The sequence below is a fragment of the Tricharina praecox genome, assembly GCF_024521635.1.
Source record: "Tricharina praecox strain CBS 144465 chromosome Unknown BZA05scaffold_19, whole genome shotgun sequence".
Classification (NCBI taxonomy): domain Eukaryota; kingdom Fungi; phylum Ascomycota; class Pezizomycetes; order Pezizales; family Pyronemataceae; genus Tricharina; species Tricharina praecox.
In genome coordinates, this window is record NW_026250421.1 from 76,496 (window position 1) to 94,919 (window position 18,424).

At 53.4% G+C, this 18,424-nt stretch overlaps 8 protein-coding genes across 8 annotated transcripts; 5 read left to right on the plus strand and 3 right to left on the minus strand.

Moving 5' to 3' along the window:
• The first annotated feature begins 67 nt into the window (after positions 1-67).
• Positions 68-1,535, plus strand: BZA05DRAFT_403414 (pinin/SDK/memA/ protein conserved region-domain-containing protein). Its single transcript, XM_051484199.1, has 4 exons — positions 68-241; positions 306-756; positions 816-884; positions 939-1,535. The coding sequence occupies exons 1-4, from the start codon at positions 222-224 to the stop codon at positions 1,329-1,331; spliced, it is 933 nt and encodes a 310-aa protein (XP_051337682.1). The 5' UTR covers positions 68-221; the 3' UTR covers positions 1,332-1,535.
• A 122-nt stretch (positions 1,536-1,657) lies between these two features.
• On the plus strand, positions 1,658-3,247 carry BZA05DRAFT_403418 (Alpha/Beta hydrolase protein). Its single transcript, XM_051484200.1, has 6 exons — positions 1,658-1,871; positions 1,929-1,981; positions 2,037-2,061; positions 2,124-2,206; positions 2,257-2,758; positions 2,814-3,247. Exons 1-6 carry the CDS (start codon positions 1,793-1,795, stop codon positions 3,098-3,100), a joined length of 1,029 nt encoding a protein of 342 aa, XP_051337683.1. The 5' UTR covers positions 1,658-1,792; the 3' UTR covers positions 3,101-3,247.
• On the minus strand, positions 3,248-5,001 carry BZA05DRAFT_403420 (CTLH/CRA C-terminal to lish motif domain-containing protein). The gene is made up of 4 exons (XM_051484201.1): positions 4,802-5,001; positions 4,618-4,700; positions 4,202-4,397; positions 3,248-3,989 (listed from the first exon to the last, which is right to left on the minus strand). The coding sequence occupies exons 1-4, from the start codon at positions 4,802-4,804 to the stop codon at positions 3,543-3,545; spliced, it is 729 nt and encodes a 242-aa protein (XP_051337684.1). The 5' UTR covers positions 4,805-5,001; the 3' UTR covers positions 3,248-3,542.
• A 142-nt stretch (positions 5,002-5,143) lies between these two features.
• On the plus strand, positions 5,144-7,326 carry BZA05DRAFT_403429 (uridine kinase family-domain-containing protein). Its single transcript, XM_051484202.1, has 10 exons — positions 5,144-5,378; positions 5,446-5,544; positions 5,622-5,749; positions 5,821-5,965; positions 6,028-6,070; positions 6,126-6,156; positions 6,212-6,294; positions 6,343-6,384; positions 6,433-6,752; positions 6,803-7,326. Exons 1-10 carry the CDS (start codon positions 5,328-5,330, stop codon positions 7,196-7,198), a joined length of 1,338 nt encoding a protein of 445 aa, XP_051337685.1. The 5' UTR covers positions 5,144-5,327; the 3' UTR covers positions 7,199-7,326.
• Position 7,327: 1 nt separating this feature from the next.
• BZA05DRAFT_375939 (ETC complex I subunit conserved region-domain-containing protein) lies at positions 7,328-8,295 on the minus strand. The gene is made up of 3 exons (XM_051481802.1): positions 7,948-8,295; positions 7,574-7,881; positions 7,328-7,521 (listed from the first exon to the last, which is right to left on the minus strand). Exons 1-3 carry the CDS (start codon positions 8,181-8,183, stop codon positions 7,412-7,414), a joined length of 654 nt encoding a protein of 217 aa, XP_051337686.1. The 5' UTR covers positions 8,184-8,295; the 3' UTR covers positions 7,328-7,411.
• A 55-nt stretch (positions 8,296-8,350) lies between these two features.
• On the plus strand, positions 8,351-9,259 carry BZA05DRAFT_92754 (mitochondrial F1-F0 ATP synthase subunit F of fungi-domain-containing protein). The gene is made up of 7 exons (XM_051488805.1): positions 8,351-8,529; positions 8,590-8,592; positions 8,663-8,729; positions 8,801-8,881; positions 8,955-8,986; positions 9,053-9,086; positions 9,145-9,259. Exons 1-7 carry the CDS (start codon positions 8,467-8,469, stop codon positions 9,168-9,170), a joined length of 306 nt encoding a protein of 101 aa, XP_051337687.1. The 5' UTR covers positions 8,351-8,466; the 3' UTR covers positions 9,171-9,259.
• A 416-nt stretch (positions 9,260-9,675) lies between these two features.
• BZA05DRAFT_420140 (Hamartin protein-domain-containing protein) lies at positions 9,676-13,193 on the minus strand (the record flags this gene model as incomplete). The annotated part of the gene is made up of 3 exons (XM_051485627.1): positions 9,676-9,806; positions 9,867-13,123; positions 13,183-13,193. 3 exons carry the CDS (start codon positions 13,191-13,193, stop codon positions 9,676-9,678), a joined length of 3,399 nt encoding a protein of 1,132 aa, XP_051337688.1.
• A 2,485-nt stretch (positions 13,194-15,678) lies between these two features.
• On the plus strand, positions 15,679-16,146 carry BZA05DRAFT_403437 (uncharacterized protein). The gene is made up of 2 exons (XM_051484203.1): positions 15,679-15,831; positions 15,901-16,146. Exons 1-2 carry the CDS (start codon positions 15,743-15,745, stop codon positions 16,079-16,081), a joined length of 270 nt encoding a protein of 89 aa, XP_051337689.1. The 5' UTR covers positions 15,679-15,742; the 3' UTR covers positions 16,082-16,146.
• Positions 16,147-18,424: the final 2,278 nt, after the last annotated feature.

Consider the following 18,424-nt stretch of genomic DNA (forward strand, 5'->3'; position numbering starts at 1 on the left):
ACCATTTTTGAGCCTCTCATCTCACGCGGTCGTCGCTTCTCTACTATCAAATACCTGGGTGAGCACTACTTTTATACTCCTCCATCCCACACCCTGCTCGAAACAAGCTTCCCCAATTAAACCCAACCAACCACCACCGCCGTCCAAAAAATAGCCCGTCTCCACGAACCCAAACGCGACACCCACACCACCCCCGCTTCCCAGGACAACCGGAAATACAGATGGACGACGGAGAAGCTGTGTATGTGCCCACGCGACTCGGAAACCGAAACGCGAGTACAAGCTAATGTGAAAGGCGAATGCAGAACAATCGCATCTGCAGTCGTAGTGCCCGAGCACGATGATGCTATGCCCTCCGGCTCCCCCGAGCGCTCGAAACGTCGATGGCCAGGGGGAGCAGCAGTAGAAGCCGAGGCACCAAAGCGACAGCGACTCTCGGACGCGGGAGTCGGCGGCGGCGAGGCGGGGGAGGGGGAGCCGGACACACGCGAGAACCGGAGACAAAAGCGGATGGAGGAGGAGAAGAAGCGGGGGAAGCGGCTGTTTGGCGCGCTGCTGGGCACGATCGGACAGTTCCAGAAGGAGACTACTACTAGAGGCGCGCGCGCGGCGCAGGTCAAGCGGAAGGAGGCCGAGGCGAAGCTGCAGGAGAAGATGAAGGCCCAGACGGAGGAGATCGATGAGCGCAGGAAGAGGGAGGATGATGTTGTCAACCTGAGGAGGAGGGTCGAGAGTAGGGACTTTGAGGAGCGGGCGGTAAGCTGTCCCTGAAGGTACCGGAACGGGCGAGGGGCCGGACGACTGACAGCTCGTAGATGCACATACGACATGCCAACCTACTGGCACAGGCGAACGTACTGGCTACAAGGACAACACCGAAGTTGGTATGTTTTCGACGGCCGGGGTTGTGTCACCGAGTGGGACTGACTTTCGAGTAGTTTTACCTTCCGTGGAAGCTATTACCGTCAGATGAGGAAGCCATCAGGTCGCAGATAGAAGCCGCAGAGGAGACCACCAGGACCCAGGAAGACGCCTTCCGAAAACTACGGGAGCAGGACGAGATAGACATGCAGGCGGCGGGAGGACTGGATACCGTCGCGGACAACCTTGATCCGACAATCGATCAACCGGATATCTCGATCCACACACCGCCGCCCCACGACGATATCGCTGAGGAGTTGCATGATGGAGAGTTGGGTGCGCAGACTGATGGACACGGCGAGAGCGCTGATAGAAATCCGGTGGCTACCCACGAAGAGAGGAGAGACTCCGACATCGGTGATCCGGTAGACATCACCGATGATGGTGGGGAAGACACCGTTATATATTAACGGAACTACGGGAAGACGGCGACAGGTGGAGAGTCGTACCGAGACATGATCTTACAAGAGACATCTCAGGACTGAATGTACATAGTATACCTAGTAGCACCATTGGTTCGTGGATCCGCTGCCAGATGCCACGAAGTCTCTGTTAGTAGAGGACAGGAGTTTGTACCTATTCCACAGAATATTTAATGAGTTGGATAAAACATGATACTGTCGGCCCCGTAGAACGAAATTCATCCTTCCCAATGCAAAGAAAACTTCCCGTCCCGATTTGACATGGCCCCCGCCGATCGCAACCCCGCGAGGGTATCACGAGCAAGGTGCGGCATCTCCAACTCTGGTGCCGAGGGCAAACATGCATGGGATATATAAACACTCGGCAAAGAGCCACCGGTTGAAGATTCCCCACAGCCTCACCTCATCTCATCTCATATTACCTTGCTTAGCTCGAGCTCAAGCTCGCCATGCCTTTTGAACCGATTCGTCCAAAGGACGACCCCCGTGTAACTCATGAGTTTGCTGTCCTGAATGGAAGGAAGTACCGTAAGCTCTCCCCCTCGCTCTTGCTGTGCTGATTGCACAATTGAGGAACCTCTGCAGATTACGTCCATGGGCTTCCCCAGCAACAGCCACCAAGGGCAACAATTCTATGCGTATGTCCTCCCGCATGAGATGTCAATCCGGGTTGACTGACCGATAACTTTAAAGATACATGGATTCCCAGACCTCTGGTGTACGTCCCCCACTCCATCCCAGAGCCCCAGCGCCTTATAGACTGATGTCTTCATCCACCAGACTCATGGCGTCACGTCATACCCGGCCTGCTGGCAATGGGCCTCCGAGTTATCGTGCCAGACATGATCGGCTACGGGCAGACGGTTCGTCGTCCCTCCCGCCGTATCTCAAGCCGTCACTAACGCCTTAGCAGGACATGCCAATCGTGACCTCCCCCGAATCCTACGCGGCATACAGCTGGAAGTCGTCCAGCGACGACATGGCGGCTTTGCTCGCCCACCTGTCCATCCCGCGCGTGATCCTTCTCGGCCACGACTGGGGCGGTGCGATCGTCTCGCGCATCTACCTACACCACCCCGACGTCGTCTCCTCGATCATTTCAGTGTGCACGGCGTACTACCCGCCCATGCGCGAGTACATGCCCATCGCCGCGGTCGCGCGGCACATTCCCAGCTTCACGTACCAGGTCGCCTTCTGCGATCCGCAGACCGAGCGGGACGTCAAGACTCCCGAGGATATCGGCCGGTTCCTTCGCGGGATCCACCGCGGCCTCGGAGATGGCTTCGACGGGAAGATCCAGGTCACCGCCGATTTCATGAAGGAGCTGGGAGATCAGCCGCGCGGGAAACTCATGACTGAGGAAGATTTGGCGTATTATGTCGAGCAGTACTCGAGGAATGGCATGCATGGACCGCGTGAGTACCCCCCGACACCCCCGACACCGATAGCCAGAAGCTAATGGAAAGAAAGTCAATTGGTATAAATGCCGCTACGAAAACTACCTGGATGAGAAGGATCTCGAGACGGCGACCATCGACGTTCCGTACCTCTACGTAGCGGCCACGCATGACATCGCCACGCCGCCGTCCATGGCTGCCCTGCAGAGCAAGTTCATACCGAACCTTACCGAGCGCTCGCTGAAGGCTAGCCATTGGATTCCCGAGGAGGCGCCGGAACAGCTGCTGGAGATACTGCAGGAGTGGTTGGGCCGCACGGGTTTTGGGTCCCATGCGGCTGTCGATGAGCCGAAGCTTTAAAAGAGTGGTAGTGGTAGTGGTGGCGTATGGAGAGGGAAAAGTAGTATTTGCACTTGTGGTGACAGTGGTAGTGGATGACTTGGCTGTTGTTTTGGAGCTTCCCACATTATGGAAGAGTCCAAAAGGATACTTGTCACTGGTTTCGTACACTCGGCCTCGTGATGTGCAAAAAGTGAATTTTAAATTCATTGTAAAGGCGTGTATTCAAGAGTAACAAAAAAGTACCCATATTTTATGGCCCAGAGTTTCGTGTAGAGATCCTCTGCAGCCATAGAAGATAGCTTCAACGCCAGCTAGCCAGTAATTCGAAAGCCCAGATTATATACAGAACACCAAGCAAGGAAGCCAACATAAGAGCAAACGCCAACGCAGCGCTGTATCGTGAAAGAGACTCAAACACGCCATGTAATGAGTGCGGGTGCAAAAAGAGGCGAAAAGAAGATTATGAAGTCATAGGCTGATCAACAGTTCCAATGTCCAATCCCAAATCAAGGGGTGGAAGTTCCGAGCCTTTCCTGGTGGCCCTCGCGCGGTCTTCACTCCACGCCCGTAGCTTGATGAGGCTACGAATCTTGGGTTCCTTCGCCATCCCTTGAGCCTCCATGATGGTCTCATTGACTTGTGCAGCTACGCGACGTCTCAGAGCCGGATCCATCAGCTCGGCCAACGGAGGAGCAAGGTTATCCTTGGGAAAACATAGCAGAGCCATCGTCCGCTCGAGGTCCTCCAAAAACGAAGCATTTCCGGGAGCCCTGGGTGCAAGATGGGTGGTTGCGAATTCAAGGGCAGGGGTGATGTCGCCATCGGGTGTGGAGGTGCACTTGCGGATCAACTCAATGAGCTGCAAGCGGAGGAGGGAAAAGTGGAGCGAAGGGTCTGTATCCAGTATCTAGTTCATGTCAGCTTTGATGTCTCAATCAAATATCGAGATCAAAAAAGGTAATGAGGGGTGTTGCTCATATTGAAGACTGAAGTTTCGGTTTACGTCTCATCACCGACCCGAAGGTCTGAGAGTGGTGCATGATAAACATTTAATCCTTGCAACGGGAGGGTATATGCGGGCAGAAATGCAGAGGGAATGAATAAGCGTAGGTTACTGACCTCAGGATGCAAACAGTTGATCCGCTCTATCGCCAACTGTATGTTGCCACAGTGGATGTCGTTCCGAATGTTTATCCTCTCGTCCATAGCCGGCATGTCAGCATGAGGCTGAATGCCAGCCTCTTTGGCGAAGTTCATGGCAGCCTTCTGATATCCTTCGTTGATGAGATAGTTCATGACCAGATGGTTCAGGTGACTAGTAATCGTTGTTAGCCAAGAAAGTTCAGGAATAAAACTGACAGCATCAACGAAGTGGATGGGAAATCCAGGTATCAGAGACAAGTTAACATATTCTCTAACATGGTAATTTCAGAGAGATTCCCAACTTGATTTATACTCATCCTGTAGGACGGTGGGTCGGGTGAAGTGCAAAAGGGATAGCCGAAAGAGAGCAAAGGAGTGGGATGAAGGCATACCTTTTGGAAACATTGACCTCGTCCACCCTCCGCTCAAAGTCAGAGGCATAAGCCTTCCGAGTTGAAGCAGCAGCACGAGAAGCCTGGGACCCATCCTCATCATCGTATCAGTGCGATGCTCGAGACATCGGTGCAAACACAAGGCTGAGAGGCACTCATGATCGCCCAAGGACAGCGAACTGACCATATTGGACAAACTCGACGATGATGTGACTGATAATGAGGGGGCGCGTATCCTCGTGAAGAGGAGCCGGCAAGAGGCGGGCGGGCGAGGTCAACCCGAGGAGAGAAACAAAAAGGAAGATTTGTTGAGGTGGGGGTGGGATGCGCTGGTTTATGTAGGAAGAGGGTTTGGCCGATTATAGGTAGTGCTGTGAAGAAGAGATCAAAGTTTGTCAACTAGCCCTTTCCCAGAGCTATCGGTGCCAAGCCCGCCCTCAAGTTTTAGCCGCCAACCCTAACCCTCAGTCACGGTGACCACCGGCTCGTGCTCACGCGACCGCCACGTCTCGGTACATCTGGTACTGAGGGACTCGGTGCTCGTCAGGTAACAGCATGCAGATACATGTACCCTCGTGGCCGCCTGCCGCATAACTCACCTTAACTATCACCCCTCCACAACTCGTGTCGTCGAGTACTTGTGCTTCTAGGCGCAAGTAGAAGTTCTCCAGAGCTTCCATATCCGTCACCGGCTTCCAGTCAGGAACAAGATGTCGCCTACGGCACCTGTACACTACAGTCCTCCATGGGCCAACACGCATGTGAGAAGCCGTGGTAGAATAAGCTCCGTATTTTTAGTTCATTGGCTGACTTTTCCTTGTAATAAAGATCATCGGCATCGCCGGCTCTAGTGGCTCTGGAAAGACATCTCTGGCAGTCAAGATTGTTGCAGCGCTCAACCTGCCGTGGGTTGTGATTTTATCTATGGTATTCCCCAGCAGGGACATATATTACTTGCATGTCGATCCATAATACCGCTGCTAAGCATCTGAACCTCTTTAAAGGATTCCTTCTATAAAACTTTGACGCCCGAACAATCGAAGCTGGCTTTTGCGAACGAATATGACTTCGATGCTCCTAGTTCCATAGACTTCGATATTTTGGTCGAGAAGTTACGGGATCTGAAGCAAGGGTTAGTTGCAGCTTCAAGAAGAGGGGAATTGCGTACTGTTGACTATGGCTGAACCCCGTTATCATATGCAGGAGGAAGGCGGAGATTCCGGTGTATTCCTTTGAGAAGCATCAGCGGCAGCCACAGACGACGACTATCTACTCGTGCCACGTATTGGTCCTTGAAGGCATATTTGCACTCTACGATCAACGGGTTTTGGATTTGCTAGATATGAAGGTCGGGACATTTTCCGGTATAAACGTTCCAAGGAGTATAAAGCTGAGGTGACGGTGCTCTAGATCTATGTCGACACTGATGCGGACGTCTGTCTGGCACGAAGGCGCAAGTGCCCGCCTGCCCATTTTGTTGGTATAATGCACTGACCGACACTTCGTAGTGGCCCGTGATATCAAGTACCGTGGGCGAGAGTGTGTTCCCTATCTCGAGGATAAAGCTCGGTCATGAGCTGACACCTTCCTCTAGACTGCAGGGCGCAATCAAGCAATGGATGACTTTCGTCAAGCCAAACTATGAGCTATATGTCGAGCCACAGCAGAGGAACGCCGGTCAGCAACTCGCCCATGGAAGCCTCCTTCTGAACTAACCTCGAGCAGATATAATGGTACCAAGAGGCATAGAGAACACCACCGCCATACGTTAGTGTCCAGGCTCGAACCTCACCCTCTACTAACAATAAGCCATAGAGATGATCGTACGCCACATCCAACGGGCTCTCCTCAAGAAATCTGACGAGCACATCGCCTCCCTCCGCAAACTGAACCAAGGCTTCGAGGCCGAGGAGCCCCTGGCACCCAATATCAAGGTTCTCAAGGAATCCAACCAGTTGACAGGAATGCACACCATCCTGCATAATCGGGACACACCGCGCGAAGAGTTTGTCTTCTATTTCGACCGCATTAGTACGTTATTGATTGAGCGGGCCATGGACCATCTCGACCATGACTGCAAGGAGGTGGAGACGCCGCAAGGGTTGATGTACAAGGGTTTCACGTTGCGGGGAGAGGTAAGCGGACCGTAAACCCCGAGCGAACTGACCGGTTGACATATATGAAGGTCAATGCTGTGGTGGTCTTACGATCTGGCGGCACCCTCGAAGTAGGTCTCAAGAGAGTGGTGCCTGACGCAAAGATTGGCAGGATACTGATCCAGTCGAACGCACGAACCGGTGAGCCAGAGCTACACTATCTCAAATTGCCTCCAACCCTACACCAGCACAGTGTCCTCGTGCTGGACCCACAGATTGCCTCGGGAGCTGCTGCTCTAATGACCATCACCGTTCTGAAGGATCATGGAGTGAAGGAAGAAAACATCGTTTTCGTGACGTACTTGGGTAGTGTTGCTGGCCTGAGAAGAATGTCCAAGGTCTTCCCCAAGGTCCGGATCGTTATTGGAAGGATCCAGGATGCGTTTGAGCAGCGGTGGATTGATGAGAGATACTTTGGATCATAGGTGACGAATGCATTGGTTCATACGACGTTCGTTACTGTTTATTCTATGGCTGGATACCAAATCCGAAGCTCGCATTTCGATGCCGGCAGGAAGAGGGCAGATACACATGTAAATGAGGAAATCAAGCATCCGCATATTGGGTTTATTATATACGTTCTACTAAATGGGTAACTTCTAGAGCCCCCCACAAGTAAAAGAAAAGACTGAGGTGATCTATTTAGTCCGGATGACCTTCAACTTCGACGGCGAGTGCACGAAGTTGGCAGCGTATGACTTCGACCTGAACTCTCTGACGTTGGGCTCCTGAACGAACCAATCATAGCCTACCCCATGTCAGCATATGCCATCCCACACTCGCCCATACGCATTGCATACCCTGCTTCTCAGCAAAGTGAATAGCATCCTCCTTGCTCTTGAAGAACATGTCAGTTGCATGCATAGCATCACCAGTCGACTGCCAGCCCATCAGAGGGTTCTCCCATCGGTGACCACGGGTGAGAACATCCCAATCCATCTTCCACTGCCTCCCTTTCCAGTTGCCGGACTGTGTGGCCGTCTTGGCAGGCTTGTAGATGCGGACTGTTCTGGACTGGAGCTCAACGGGGGCACCGGAGATGACGCTCGCGGCGAGGACATCGTCTGGACCGCGATCCTCCGGGAACGAGGGAATGGGCGAGTACGCGCTGTACCCCGCTCGCTGTCAGCAGCTGGTGGCGGTGCGTGAGGATCGTGTGAGGTGGGGGTGTTACCCGGTGGCAGAGTCGATGGGGGTCTGCGATGCGGCCCAGGGGACGGAGGCACCGGCGTTGGTCAACTCGCTAGGCTCGGCGTCAGCGGAGGGGGCGGCGGTCGTACGTCGCGGCGCGACATCTGTCGTGTTGTCGGTGCTGGTGGTCTTGTGCCGGATTGCGACGATGGGAGCTCGGACGATCGGCAGGCGAGCGGCGAGGAGAAACCTCGAGGATGTAGTGCGGAAGAGCGACATGATTCCTGTCCGCAGCAGTTGTCGTTGTTGTTGTGGTGGAGTGGAGAGGTTGTGGCAGCGGCGGGGGTTTAATGAACGTTTTGGTGAATTCAAGCTGCCTTGTGGTTGGCGGCTGTCGGGGTCAAGCAGGAAACGCCGCATGTGGCTTGTGAGCTCTGACTAACCGACTTTTTCCGGGAACCATCATCATCTTCGCTCCCATACGCCCGCTTGATCCGCCCGCCCTCCCACGTTATCGAAAACTCCACTCCACTCCTCCCGTCGACCAACTAAACTCGCCGCAATGTCCATCGTCTTCCGCCGTGGTATTTCCACCATCATCCCTCCCAAGGTCGCCTCGCCGAACGTATGTCTCCCCCGCCCCCCCCCCCTCCCCGCATGTATGTGGCTAACCAATGACCCGTAGGCCGTAAGCCATACCTCTCCCTAGCATATACACACCTCGCAGCGCTCAATTGACACGCTTTCTCCGTCCACAGATCGGGGCCGCCAAGGATGCCGCACGCATGAGCCGTGTCGTGGACTTCTACAGCAAGCTCCCCCGAGGTTCGTGATTCGTGATCCGGCGGCGCCACCTCCGCACCGCGAGCAGTCAACTGAGCGCAGTATGCATACAGGTCCCGCTCCGGCCATCAAGCCTTCCGGCCTCCTCGGACGTTACCAGGCCCGTTACTTCGGCGACAAGCCCAGCGCCATGCGTATGTCCCCCCCGCTCCGCGCACCCGGCCCGATATGTGATCGTAGATAAGGGCTAATCAGACTTGTTCACAGCGCTTATCCACCTGATCGGAGGTCTTATTGCGGTATGAACCGTTCCGCGCTCCTCCGGACACCCCTCAGTCCAGCGTACTGACAAAACCATCTCACAGATCGGATACGCTCAGCAATACTACTTCCACCTGCGTAAGTCCTTCTTCCCATCCTTCCCTCGGCTATATACGGAACTGACAGTGCTCGACAGGCCACCACAAGAACAACGCTCACTAAGCAGTCCCCCGGAACCGAAATTGTAGAATAGTTGGTCGGTGGAGTCGGTTCGATGAACAAATGATACAGATTAGATTTTGACAGACCCCCGAATCATCTAGTCCCGTTTCCTAGATCTCCCGAATACTTACCCATAAAACAAGAAAACCCCCCCGTCTACGGCAGACGAACAGCATCATTACACTATCCCAATCAAACATACACGCACGCACGTCCCAGCGTGTGTACTCAAGAAGAAATAGTAGAGTACAAATGAAAGAACAAAGGCACGAGAGTGTAAACAAAACCGCACCGTAGTACATAAGACCATAAAACAAAAAAGGAGGAAATAAACATAACATAACATAAAGTAAAAACGCCCCAAATACAACTCCCATCACCAATCAAGCTGTATTTAACCTTAAGCCGAGTAAATCAAATGGAAGGAGTATCGAATCCAAACGGTCATCCACAAAGCTACCTTTCTTTTCGCTCTCAGACGGAGAGTGAGGATGCGAAAAAGGGATCAAACAAATCCCCTTATACCCGCCAATCCCGACCCAGGCGAAAACCTAGATTTCTTCTTCGGCTTGGGTTCCTTCGCCGCTGGTGGTTGCTGCTCGTCCTCCTTTTGTTTCTTGCCAACATTTTGAACGCCTAGTTAGTAGGAGATTAGACCCGCCGTGCAACCAAATAAATCAGGTGTTGAAAACTCACCACCTCTACCCCTGACCCTCACTTCTGATCCAGGCTTGATCTTATCTCTCCTGGCCCGTTCCGATGAGGTGGTGGATTTGATGGTCCTCATACTCCGCGCATCATCAGAAATGGTTGTGCCGACCGATCCCGACCCGGAGCCCATTGTTGCGGTGGCGATGCTGTCGGGCATCGAAGGTTGACGTCTCAACTGGCGCTGCTGGTCAAAGTAATCCCCTCGTTGATGCATAGGCTCGGGACTCATTTGACCGCCGTGACTGGAGTATTTTGGAGGATGGCCTGCTCCTGGCGACATCGGACCACCTGAGGAGGCAGTCGGAGGCCGGTAATCTCGCATGCTACCGGAGTACTGAGCGTTGGAGGACTCGTTGAAGCTGGAATGCGGGCTCATGGAATCTTCCGAAGGTTGATACTGTCCTCCCTTGCGGTACGGGTCAATGCTGCGTCCACTGTGTTGCTGGGGATTGTTGCTCTCGCTATCCGAAATCATATCGGCGTATTGAGAGTGCATTATGGACTGCGGCGACATAGGGTTACGCATCGAGTCCATCTCTTGCTGTGCTTGCAACTCGATGTACTTGATCTCCAGCTCCGTGTACTTCTGAAGCAGATGGTTGTGAGCCTTCTTGAGACTAGACAATCGTGAGTTGGCTTGTGAAAGGGCGTTGTCGATCATTCCCTGGAACGCCTGGCCAGGTGGCGGCGGTAGAGGATTTGCCATTGAGCTGATGCGCGATTCTAATTCTGAAATCTTGCCTTCATAGGCCCGTCTGACCTTCTGAGTCTCTTGGTCCCTAGCCGCGAGCCTCACTTTCATGCGCTCCACCTGCTGCATGGCATTCTCCTCATTATGACGCTGCATCTCAAACTCTTGAGATTTCGCATCGTAATCAGTGAGCTTATTGCTGAGATGGTCAACAAATGTCCTAAGCTTGTTAACCTCTTCGATGTTGGCGTTCAAGCTCTGCAGCTTCTGGCGCGACCGCAAGCCCTCAGCCTCACTGTCTTCCAACAGTTTTCGCAGGTGATCCGCCTCTTCCCTGGCAGCCTCCAATGCTTTCTTTGTCGCCTCCTCGTCCTGTCTCCACGCTTTCTGCTCCTCGCGCAATGCTCGGATCTTGGCGCTCAGCTCCGCCTCCCACTTCTTCGCCTGGTTCTTACTCTTCAACGCCTCCTGTCGTGACGCAGCATACGCTTTCTTGGCTTCCTCCAGTTTCGCTTTGAGGGTTTTATTCGTGTTGATCAAGTTCTGAGTCTCCGCTTCGGCCGTGGACTCCTTTATGTGCTTTCGCTGGAGGTGGCCAATGTGCGAGAGGTGCTGTTGCTTGAGGTAACGCTCGAAGTTCAGATCGTTCTTAAGAAGCATGACTTCGCGTTGAAGATAGGCAATCGTTCCCTGTGTATCAGTGGGCGCGGGACGAAGAGCAGGCGACCTAGGCATGTTGCTGTGGTCCAACGACTGCATGTAGGCACCGAGACGTGGTGACGCCGTTGCGCTCCCTGGGTATCCTGGCGGAGGACCTGAAGGATGACGGGCGACCACCGGAGAGGGTGCAAGCTCCTCTGAGCGCTTGAGATCGTGAAAGCTCGCCTGCAACTGCTCCTGCAGATTGAGCATGTCCTGGATATGTGACTCATCCGTGGTACCGAAGGTGCTGGTCGGAATCGTCGGGCTGTCGGGCGCTTTGGGATCCCGTGAAGGGGGTGTCCTTGCAGTCGTATCTGTAGTTTCTCGTCGCTGGTGGAACAGTCCCATAACCCTATCATTATTGGCGGCCGACGATGCATTCTCTGGCCAGTCATTGTTGGCGTCGTCGCCATAGTTTGACGCGTATTCATCGCCCTGAGACAGGAGACTGTCGTTGGGAATATCTTCCGTCGGGATCAATGACTCTGGAATGCTGGACCTCGTGGAGCTCTTCTGTCTGGATCGCGAAGCACCGAATGAGACATTGTTATTGACCAGCCCGATACACTGCGCCGTAACATCCGCCGGTTCCACCCTCATCCATCGGCTCTGATCGCTCAGCTCCGTCTCCGCCGTCAAGGTTAAGAAGTTAGGATGGAGAGTGTGGCATTGTCGGTAAAGTTCTGTCCGTTGACGGATGGTTTCTTCTTCGATATCCAACTGGTCGATATCCTGGTAATTGACTCGCTCCAAGAACTTATACGGCTCTCGAATGAAATTGAGAAAGTTGATCGGGTACAGGCCGTACAGAAAACTGAAGTAGTCGCCAACATCAGGCGTCGTGGAAGTTGCGGTCTCGAAAGACGAATTCAGCTTTTGCCAGCCGTCACCATTAATACTCTCCTCGTGCCTCTCAACCGAGAGAGGTGTTCCAGTCCTCGAGTACGCGTCCATTCCGGGAAACCGATGCTCGTCCAAGCGGACAATGCCGAACTTATCCCAGCAGAGAACACGGGTGTACACGACGAACAATCTCGGAAGATAGGCACCAAGCGAGTTGCAGAGATGCGGCATGAACATGATCAAGACAGTCAGGGCCAGCGAGATAACCGTAGTCGAAGTGTCGTTCTCCAGGCACTGCAGAAGATGATCCAGCAACGGGGTCTGTAAGACTTGGTAGAGATGAGGGCCCTGAAGCCGGACATAACTACACAAGAGTCCCAGAATCTGAAGCCTCGACTCCTTCTGAATGATGAAGGCATCAACTTTCCCTAGGAACGCCTTCGGCTTTCGTTTCCCGTACGCCAGCAATAAAGCCTGCACATTGTCGGACACGAATCTGTGTTTCTGTTCCTCCCTGATTCCCGCTCCCCTGTCCGATGAAGCCGTCAATTTCGTCTTCTCCAAGAAGATTTCGAAAAGCTTGTCCGTGAAAACCGAAGATGCCTGCGCTTTTTGTCCCGTAGGATCATCGTCCTCGTCGTAGGCCAGCACGCTCAAGACTATTGCTCGTGCATCCGCCGCAATCGCTTTCGTCTGTCCCATTGAATCGAATGTGGGTTTTACTAATATATCCCACCATTTCGACAACTCATCCACCCCAAGAATAGCCGGCCGAAGAGCGCGGAAGCAGGCAAGGAAAACTCCGAGCTTCTCGGGAACTCCTTGCACTCTTGATGCGTGGATCGTCAGAAGTTCCTCGTGGAGCCGTGCTGAGTCGTGGCCATCGATGTCGACGTGCCGGTTGAGATAGGTTTGGATGACATTGAGCACGTCATCTGGCAGCGTATACGAAGGATGCGTCACCGACAGTGCTCCATTGAGCGTCTTGACAAGGTCTTTCAAAGATCTGTACACAGATATATTTTAGCGCCGGTCAGACCACAGGTAGTTGATGGCAATCCATACCCTCCCGACATTGTGTCTGTTGCTATCTGTGTTTTTTTTGATCCGGTTGGGGTTGGTGTTCCAAGACAAGCCGCTTGAAGCATACAGATGACGATATCTCGGGAATCTGGTACTAGCTATCTCTTCTTCCCTTTCTCATGCTACGATACCCCAGACGATCCCCAGACGAGGCTGCCGCTGCGCTGCGCTGATGTGGTATTAGCCGCTCGTTCGTTCGCTCTTGTCGAACCGTAGGCGGGAGTGCGCAGGCAATTGTAGGTGCAGGATCGCACGCCGTCAGCAGACGTTCCGATGACGAAATTCCGAGCGCGGTTGGATGCGGAAAGTGACGTTGTTGCAAGGCGGGGAAACCCAGGAGTTTAAATTCTCGTTTCAGAAGGCAAGACGGCTGAAACTTTTAATACGATGTAATGCGTAGGTCCTAGCTATGTACGAGTAGGCGAGTATGTAGATGGGGAAAGCGTGAGAGGCCGCGAGGTTTACGGAGAGAGGCAACCAGGTATCGGGCCGTGCCTTCGAACTCAAAAGAAAAACGTCGATCTACTCTAAAGTTAGCTTCCTGTCCCAATAGCTCCGAGGCGAATCGGCGCGGCTACTGACCGAAGAAGGGCAAAAGTCGCAGCAGGCACGGAAAGCTGCTGGTGCTGGGAAGGCGTGTGATTGACAACGCAGTGTGTCCGTCTGCCAGATTCCGGGACTGATTATTGCGATCGCGGGAGAGAGAAAGAGACCTTAGGTGGAAAAGAGGTCTAGAAGTATGGAGAGGTAACCCAGGTCTGGCGAACCGCGGAGCTGGCCTGGTGTGGGGGTGGGGGGGCAACTATCTAACGGAAGAAGCCCGATGCCGTGAATCGCCGGTTCAGAGCTGGGTCCCAACCAAGGACGTTTAACGTGGGGCGCCGAGATGCGTTGCTGCGGTGATGCGATGAGGTGGGGGGAGGGGATGATGAAAGGTGAAAGGAAAAGAAAAGAAACGACCGCAGTGGACAAAAGCAACCCACAGCCCCCCGACAAAACTCCTTTCTTCTGTGCTCCCCTCCCCATCTCACCTATCGCAATTGGTATTCTTCATATCTATCCGGAGAAGAGTTTCCTAGTTCGCAAGGCACCAATAAACCGATGCAGAAGCCCAGCAAGATGGGTCAAGGATGGCCATGGACCAGCTACCTACGCTTCCCTACCGATCCGCACCGTCATCCTAGTGAAGGGTTGCGCCTGTCCATCCATCGTCAGCCCCTCCATCAAAAGGAAAGCAACCGAGCAGTCAGGCAGCCGGCAATCACATTACTCGGAACAGGGGCGGGAGGGATGCTGCAGATATCTACATCTCACGAGTGTTGAGTTTGCTAGAGCTATGTACCCATACATACACATGCTTACACTGCCGGTAAGACACGGGTCACGACATGGGTATGTCCCAGGAATTAATCGCTCTAGGTGGACCGTGCGGACGCAAAGGAAGAGCTTCAAGACCCGATTTCACGCTAGCGTGATGGCTGCAACTGTAGATAATCCTAGAGACAAGACCTCAACTTTGAACGAAGGCCTAGAGAGGAATTGCATTGACGAGGAACTCCCGTCAACCACACCTGGTTACGCTGGACACGATGGAGTATCTACTCTATGTATGATACTCGCATGACGATGGCCACACTGCCGTTGTGCCACGGACCATCCAGCTGTTTCTCGGCCTCTTTCTCCTTCATGTGCATCATATTTCTCGTGTTCTCGCTCTCACTTTTGTCCGTCGGTCCGGACAAGGGGTTCAATAGATGGCGATGCTCTGGCGGACAAGCCACGGGATGTTCATAGGTGAATAAGTACCGTACTTACCAAGGTATCTACCTGCCTGTGCGCGGTGTGGACGAGCAGCATGAGCATGTTATCGCCGTTCAAGGTCTGGCGGACCTACCTACTCCACACCGGGGCAAAGCGCACTGGTGTGGGGGTGTCCGCAACTTCCCGTCCGGCTACCTTATCAGCAACTATCGATACCGAGTCCTGGGGTTCTCCCCCCCTCCCCTGAGGCACTACTGGAGTACTAGGAGCTGCCAATAAGTGGTGCCTCACCACCATTACGAATTATAAGCGCAGATAAGCTAGTCTATATTAGGAGCGCATTAAGCCAGATACATTGAAGTGAGTGAGTGGTGGTGACTAAGTTGTATGGGGGGAGAGACGCTAAGCTGTATGGGGGAAAAACTGGTGAGGCAGCACTTACCCTTACACCCGAGTACTGGTAGAACTACCCCTTTCGGTAAAGATTCAGAGCCAATCAACCGTGGGAGGGAGGTTTTGTCGACCACAGCCGCGACCTGCATTTATCTACTCATATAGCCGCATGGCGGGCTATCCTGAAATCGAAGTTCAGAGTGCTGTGACTCCGTCAACGAGAATTGCACGTGGTCAAGAGGCTTGGGAGATCACGATCGGCAACTTGGTGCCAAGGGGAGGTGTGTGTGTCTCCGCCTCATAGATATAAGGCAGCACTCAGCACTGTACTCTATGTCAACTGGTGTCGACGATGCCTGCCCTGTCACCATAACCCCCTATCAATCTAATGATCTCCAGAATGCGTCTCGCTTTAAGGCGTCACAGGCACGTAATTGCGTGGTTGATTGCCTCCATCAACGTGGCCGCAACCGGGAGGTATGATACACCGTCACCCATAGTTATGCCCTAGGAAGCGGCTAATTTTGCTTCCACATGGTCATGAAGTATTTGCAATCCTTCCTTTGGTTATGGGCATCCGTCGGTCCGCCGGTGCCTGACCGGAAGCCTTGGGAACAGTGCTCTAGTGGTCAGCGGTTGCTCACACCAGGGTAGAAACTCCCTGCCGATTCTCGGTTCGGGAGGTAGGTACTCCACCGGAGAGGTAGGTACCAGGAGCTGCCAATAAGTGGTGCCTCACCACCATTACGCATTTTAAGCAGTAGTCTATATTAGGAGCGCACTAAGTCAGATACAATGAAATGAGTGAGTGGCTGTGACTAAGTTGTATGGGGAAAAACGCTAAGCTGTATGGGGGCAAAACTGGTGAGGCAGCACTTACCCTTACACCCGAGTACATACCATTATTGCTGACAAGCGGCCCGTCCCCAACCTACACATTACCCGGATCCGGGATGGGGTCTGTATAATCCTCATGGCTGCGGCGTCTGCCCCCAACTCCAACCATGAAGTCAATATGTACCCCACTTGCATAAGTGGTTACTCTACTTTACCGTTGGGTATGCAACTGCAAACGGCCACCTCCAGGCAGCATCCAGTCGTCCTTGTGGGGGAACTGTGTTCCGGTCTTTTCTCCGGTTCTTTCCCGGGCCTATACTATACAATATACCTCTCCGACCTTGGAATCAGAGATGAAACGAGGGTTAACCTGTCACGAATCGCATGGATATGTGCCGCCTATACTTATGGACAGTATCTACATGTTGGCAGTGGATGGGTTGTGGCGCCGCGGTGTTATGGTTTCTCTCCTAAGCTTCACATACGTACTCACTTGGTTAACTCCTTAAAGGACGGGCAAGGTTGTGTCGGAACTCTTGGAGGCCCGACGTCAACGTAGGTAGAGTACGGTACCTACTGGCCTGATGCGGTCCGAATTGACCCTGGGATGGGGCAAAAGTGCACAGCCAGTAAGGTTTGTATGTCGGTCTGTATGTATGTCATATGAAAGCGCTTGGACTCGATGCTTTGCTCGTCTGCATTTATCCCGTGTTGTTTCTTCCTCGGGTTTCTCCTTTGCGTCTGCCTAGAGACATCGCCATCATCTGCTAGTAACCTCGAATGGTCGAATAGGGAAGTCAGTCTGTAGTTATAGTACCCAAGCAATCACAGCTCAGTGTGAGGCGCAATATGCGCCATCCGCGTATCCCAGAAATAATCAGCACTAACTAAGGTCCCGCCCTATGTGAAGTATTGTACATAGTAGGCCCACACAAGCCGAGACAAGCGGCCGTTGTGCTGTTGGACGGATCCGGTGAGACGAGCACTGGGGGGCAGTGGGGCTGGCACATCCCATCCGGAAGCAAGGATCCAGCCACGGCTTCCCTGGCGTAGGGCCTGGGACCCTGATCTGCCGTCACCTATTCTCCCGGGACGTTCTCGAAGGCTTACAGGCAGGATATGTTTCATCTGTAGGTGCAGTCCGTAGAAGACCCACCCACCCACCCACACTGGAGGCCGTATGTAGATATGTAAGTACATATGGTGGACTCGTCGGCATATATGTACCAAGTATGTGTGTATGACTTCCAAGGGGGCAGGTGTCTAATATCCGAGCGGGTATCTACGTACGATACTACCGGTACCGTATGTATGTAGAGTAGGTACTTTACGGAGATATCCGTGGGTACCATCATCGAGCGCAGGAAAACGGGTTGGTCTCCATGTGTCCGGAGAATGTTTACTATCCAACGTCCACCGCGAAGTTGTTTTGTTTCGCCAGCCGGACTTTCTTTTTGATGCCGAGGACTCCTAGCTCCAACGCATGCACGGAACCAAGGGTCGCCGTCCATACGTGGCCTGAAATCCACTCGCCTCGCCGTCCATTGAAGCGAGACTGGCTGTCCAGCTTTGCCGTCGTGGCGTCTCCGGGATTAATTAGACCGGTCCGTTGATTAGTTGCATTGGCGAGCACTCGATCCGTGATCAAGGATCCGAGGGAAACATTGTTCCGAATGGGGGGATGGGAGCTTTCTTTGGCCAGAGTCAGGAGCAGAACGAACTGTGGAGATGAGCGTGAGCCGAGGATCAACAGAGCTAGAGTAACCAGGTGTGCGGCATGCGCGCGAGTGCGAGTGCGAGCTGTGAAGAAGTGAATCCGCATGTGGCGAACGGCACCGGTTTCACTATGGCCCAGCGCCACAGACACTATGCCCGCAAGCCACGTTGTGCGGGACTCTAGAACACCATCGATCGGAAGTTTCATTGAGAAACAGGACACCCTGTACCAGGTACCTAGGGGTGGCCAATTGTCAGCTCCAATTCTTGGTCCGGCCGTTCCTGCAGACTCCTATCTTCTCTGGTGCCCCGTGCTCAGTCATGTTTGGCACGGGCCTTTGAATGCCGACGGATATTTCGACATCCGAAAATATTGCCGGCCCGTCTGCGTTGTAGTCAGTGATCCCCGGTGAGTGTTGTGGGAGATGGATGCGAGCGGGAGAGGGAAGGAGGGGGCGGTGGAGTTCAATGTTACCCGGGGGACACGTGCTACCCATTCCTCTCGCGTTTAGTGACT

Coding starts and splice junctions, on each gene's coding strand:
- BZA05DRAFT_403414 (XM_051484199.1), top strand. CDS start 222: ATGGACGACGGAGAAGCTGT. Junction 242..305: donor ATGGACGACGGAGAAGCTGT/GTATGTGCCCAC, acceptor AGGCGAATGCAG/AACAATCGCATCTGCAGTCG. Junction 757..815: donor GGGACTTTGAGGAGCGGGCG/GTAAGCTGTCCC, acceptor GACAGCTCGTAG/ATGCACATACGACATGCCAA.
- BZA05DRAFT_403418 (XM_051484200.1), top strand. CDS start 1,793: ATGCCTTTTGAACCGATTCGTCCAAAGGACGACCCCCGTGTAACTCAT. Junction 1,982..2,036: donor CAAGGGCAACAATTCTATGC/GTATGTCCTCCC, acceptor ATAACTTTAAAG/ATACATGGATTCCCAGACCT. Junction 2,062..2,123: donor TGGATTCCCAGACCTCTGGT/GTACGTCCCCCA, acceptor TTCATCCACCAG/ACTCATGGCGTCACGTCATA.
- BZA05DRAFT_403420 (XM_051484201.1), bottom strand. Junction 4,398..4,617: donor GAGGTCAATGTTTCCAAAAG/GTATGCCTTCAT, acceptor AACGATTACTAG/TCACCTGAACCATCTGGTCA. Junction 3,990..4,201: donor TCAACTGTTTGCATCCTGAG/GTCAGTAACCTA, acceptor GACATGAACTAG/ATACTGGATACAGACCCTTC.
- BZA05DRAFT_403429 (XM_051484202.1), top strand. CDS start 5,328: ATGTCGCCTACGGCACCTGTACACTACAGTCCTCCATGGGCCAACACG. Junction 5,379..5,445: donor CTCCATGGGCCAACACGCAT/GTGAGAAGCCGT, acceptor CTTGTAATAAAG/ATCATCGGCATCGCCGGCTC. Junction 5,750..5,820: donor TTACGGGATCTGAAGCAAGG/GTTAGTTGCAGC, acceptor TATCATATGCAG/GAGGAAGGCGGAGATTCCGG.
- BZA05DRAFT_375939 (XM_051481802.1), bottom strand. CDS start 8,183: ATGTCGCTCTTCCGCACTACATCCTCGAGGTTTCTCCTCGCCGCTCGC. Junction 7,882..7,947: donor CCCATCGACTCTGCCACCGG/GTAACACCCCCA, acceptor AGCGGGGTACAG/CGCGTACTCGCCCATTCCCT. Junction 7,522..7,573: donor TCACTTTGCTGAGAAGCAGG/GTATGCAATGCG, acceptor GACATGGGGTAG/GCTATGATTGGTTCGTTCAG.
- BZA05DRAFT_92754 (XM_051488805.1), top strand. CDS start 8,467: ATGTCCATCGTCTTCCGCCGTGGTATTTCCACCATCATCCCTCCCAAG. Junction 8,730..8,800: donor CTACAGCAAGCTCCCCCGAG/GTTCGTGATTCG, acceptor GTATGCATACAG/GTCCCGCTCCGGCCATCAAG. Junction 9,087..9,144: donor GCAATACTACTTCCACCTGC/GTAAGTCCTTCT, acceptor AGTGCTCGACAG/GCCACCACAAGAACAACGCT.
- BZA05DRAFT_403437 (XM_051484203.1), top strand. CDS start 15,743: ATGATCTCCAGAATGCGTCTCGCTTTAAGGCGTCACAGGCACGTAATT. Junction 15,832..15,900: donor AACGTGGCCGCAACCGGGAG/GTATGATACACC, acceptor ATGGTCATGAAG/TATTTGCAATCCTTCCTTTG.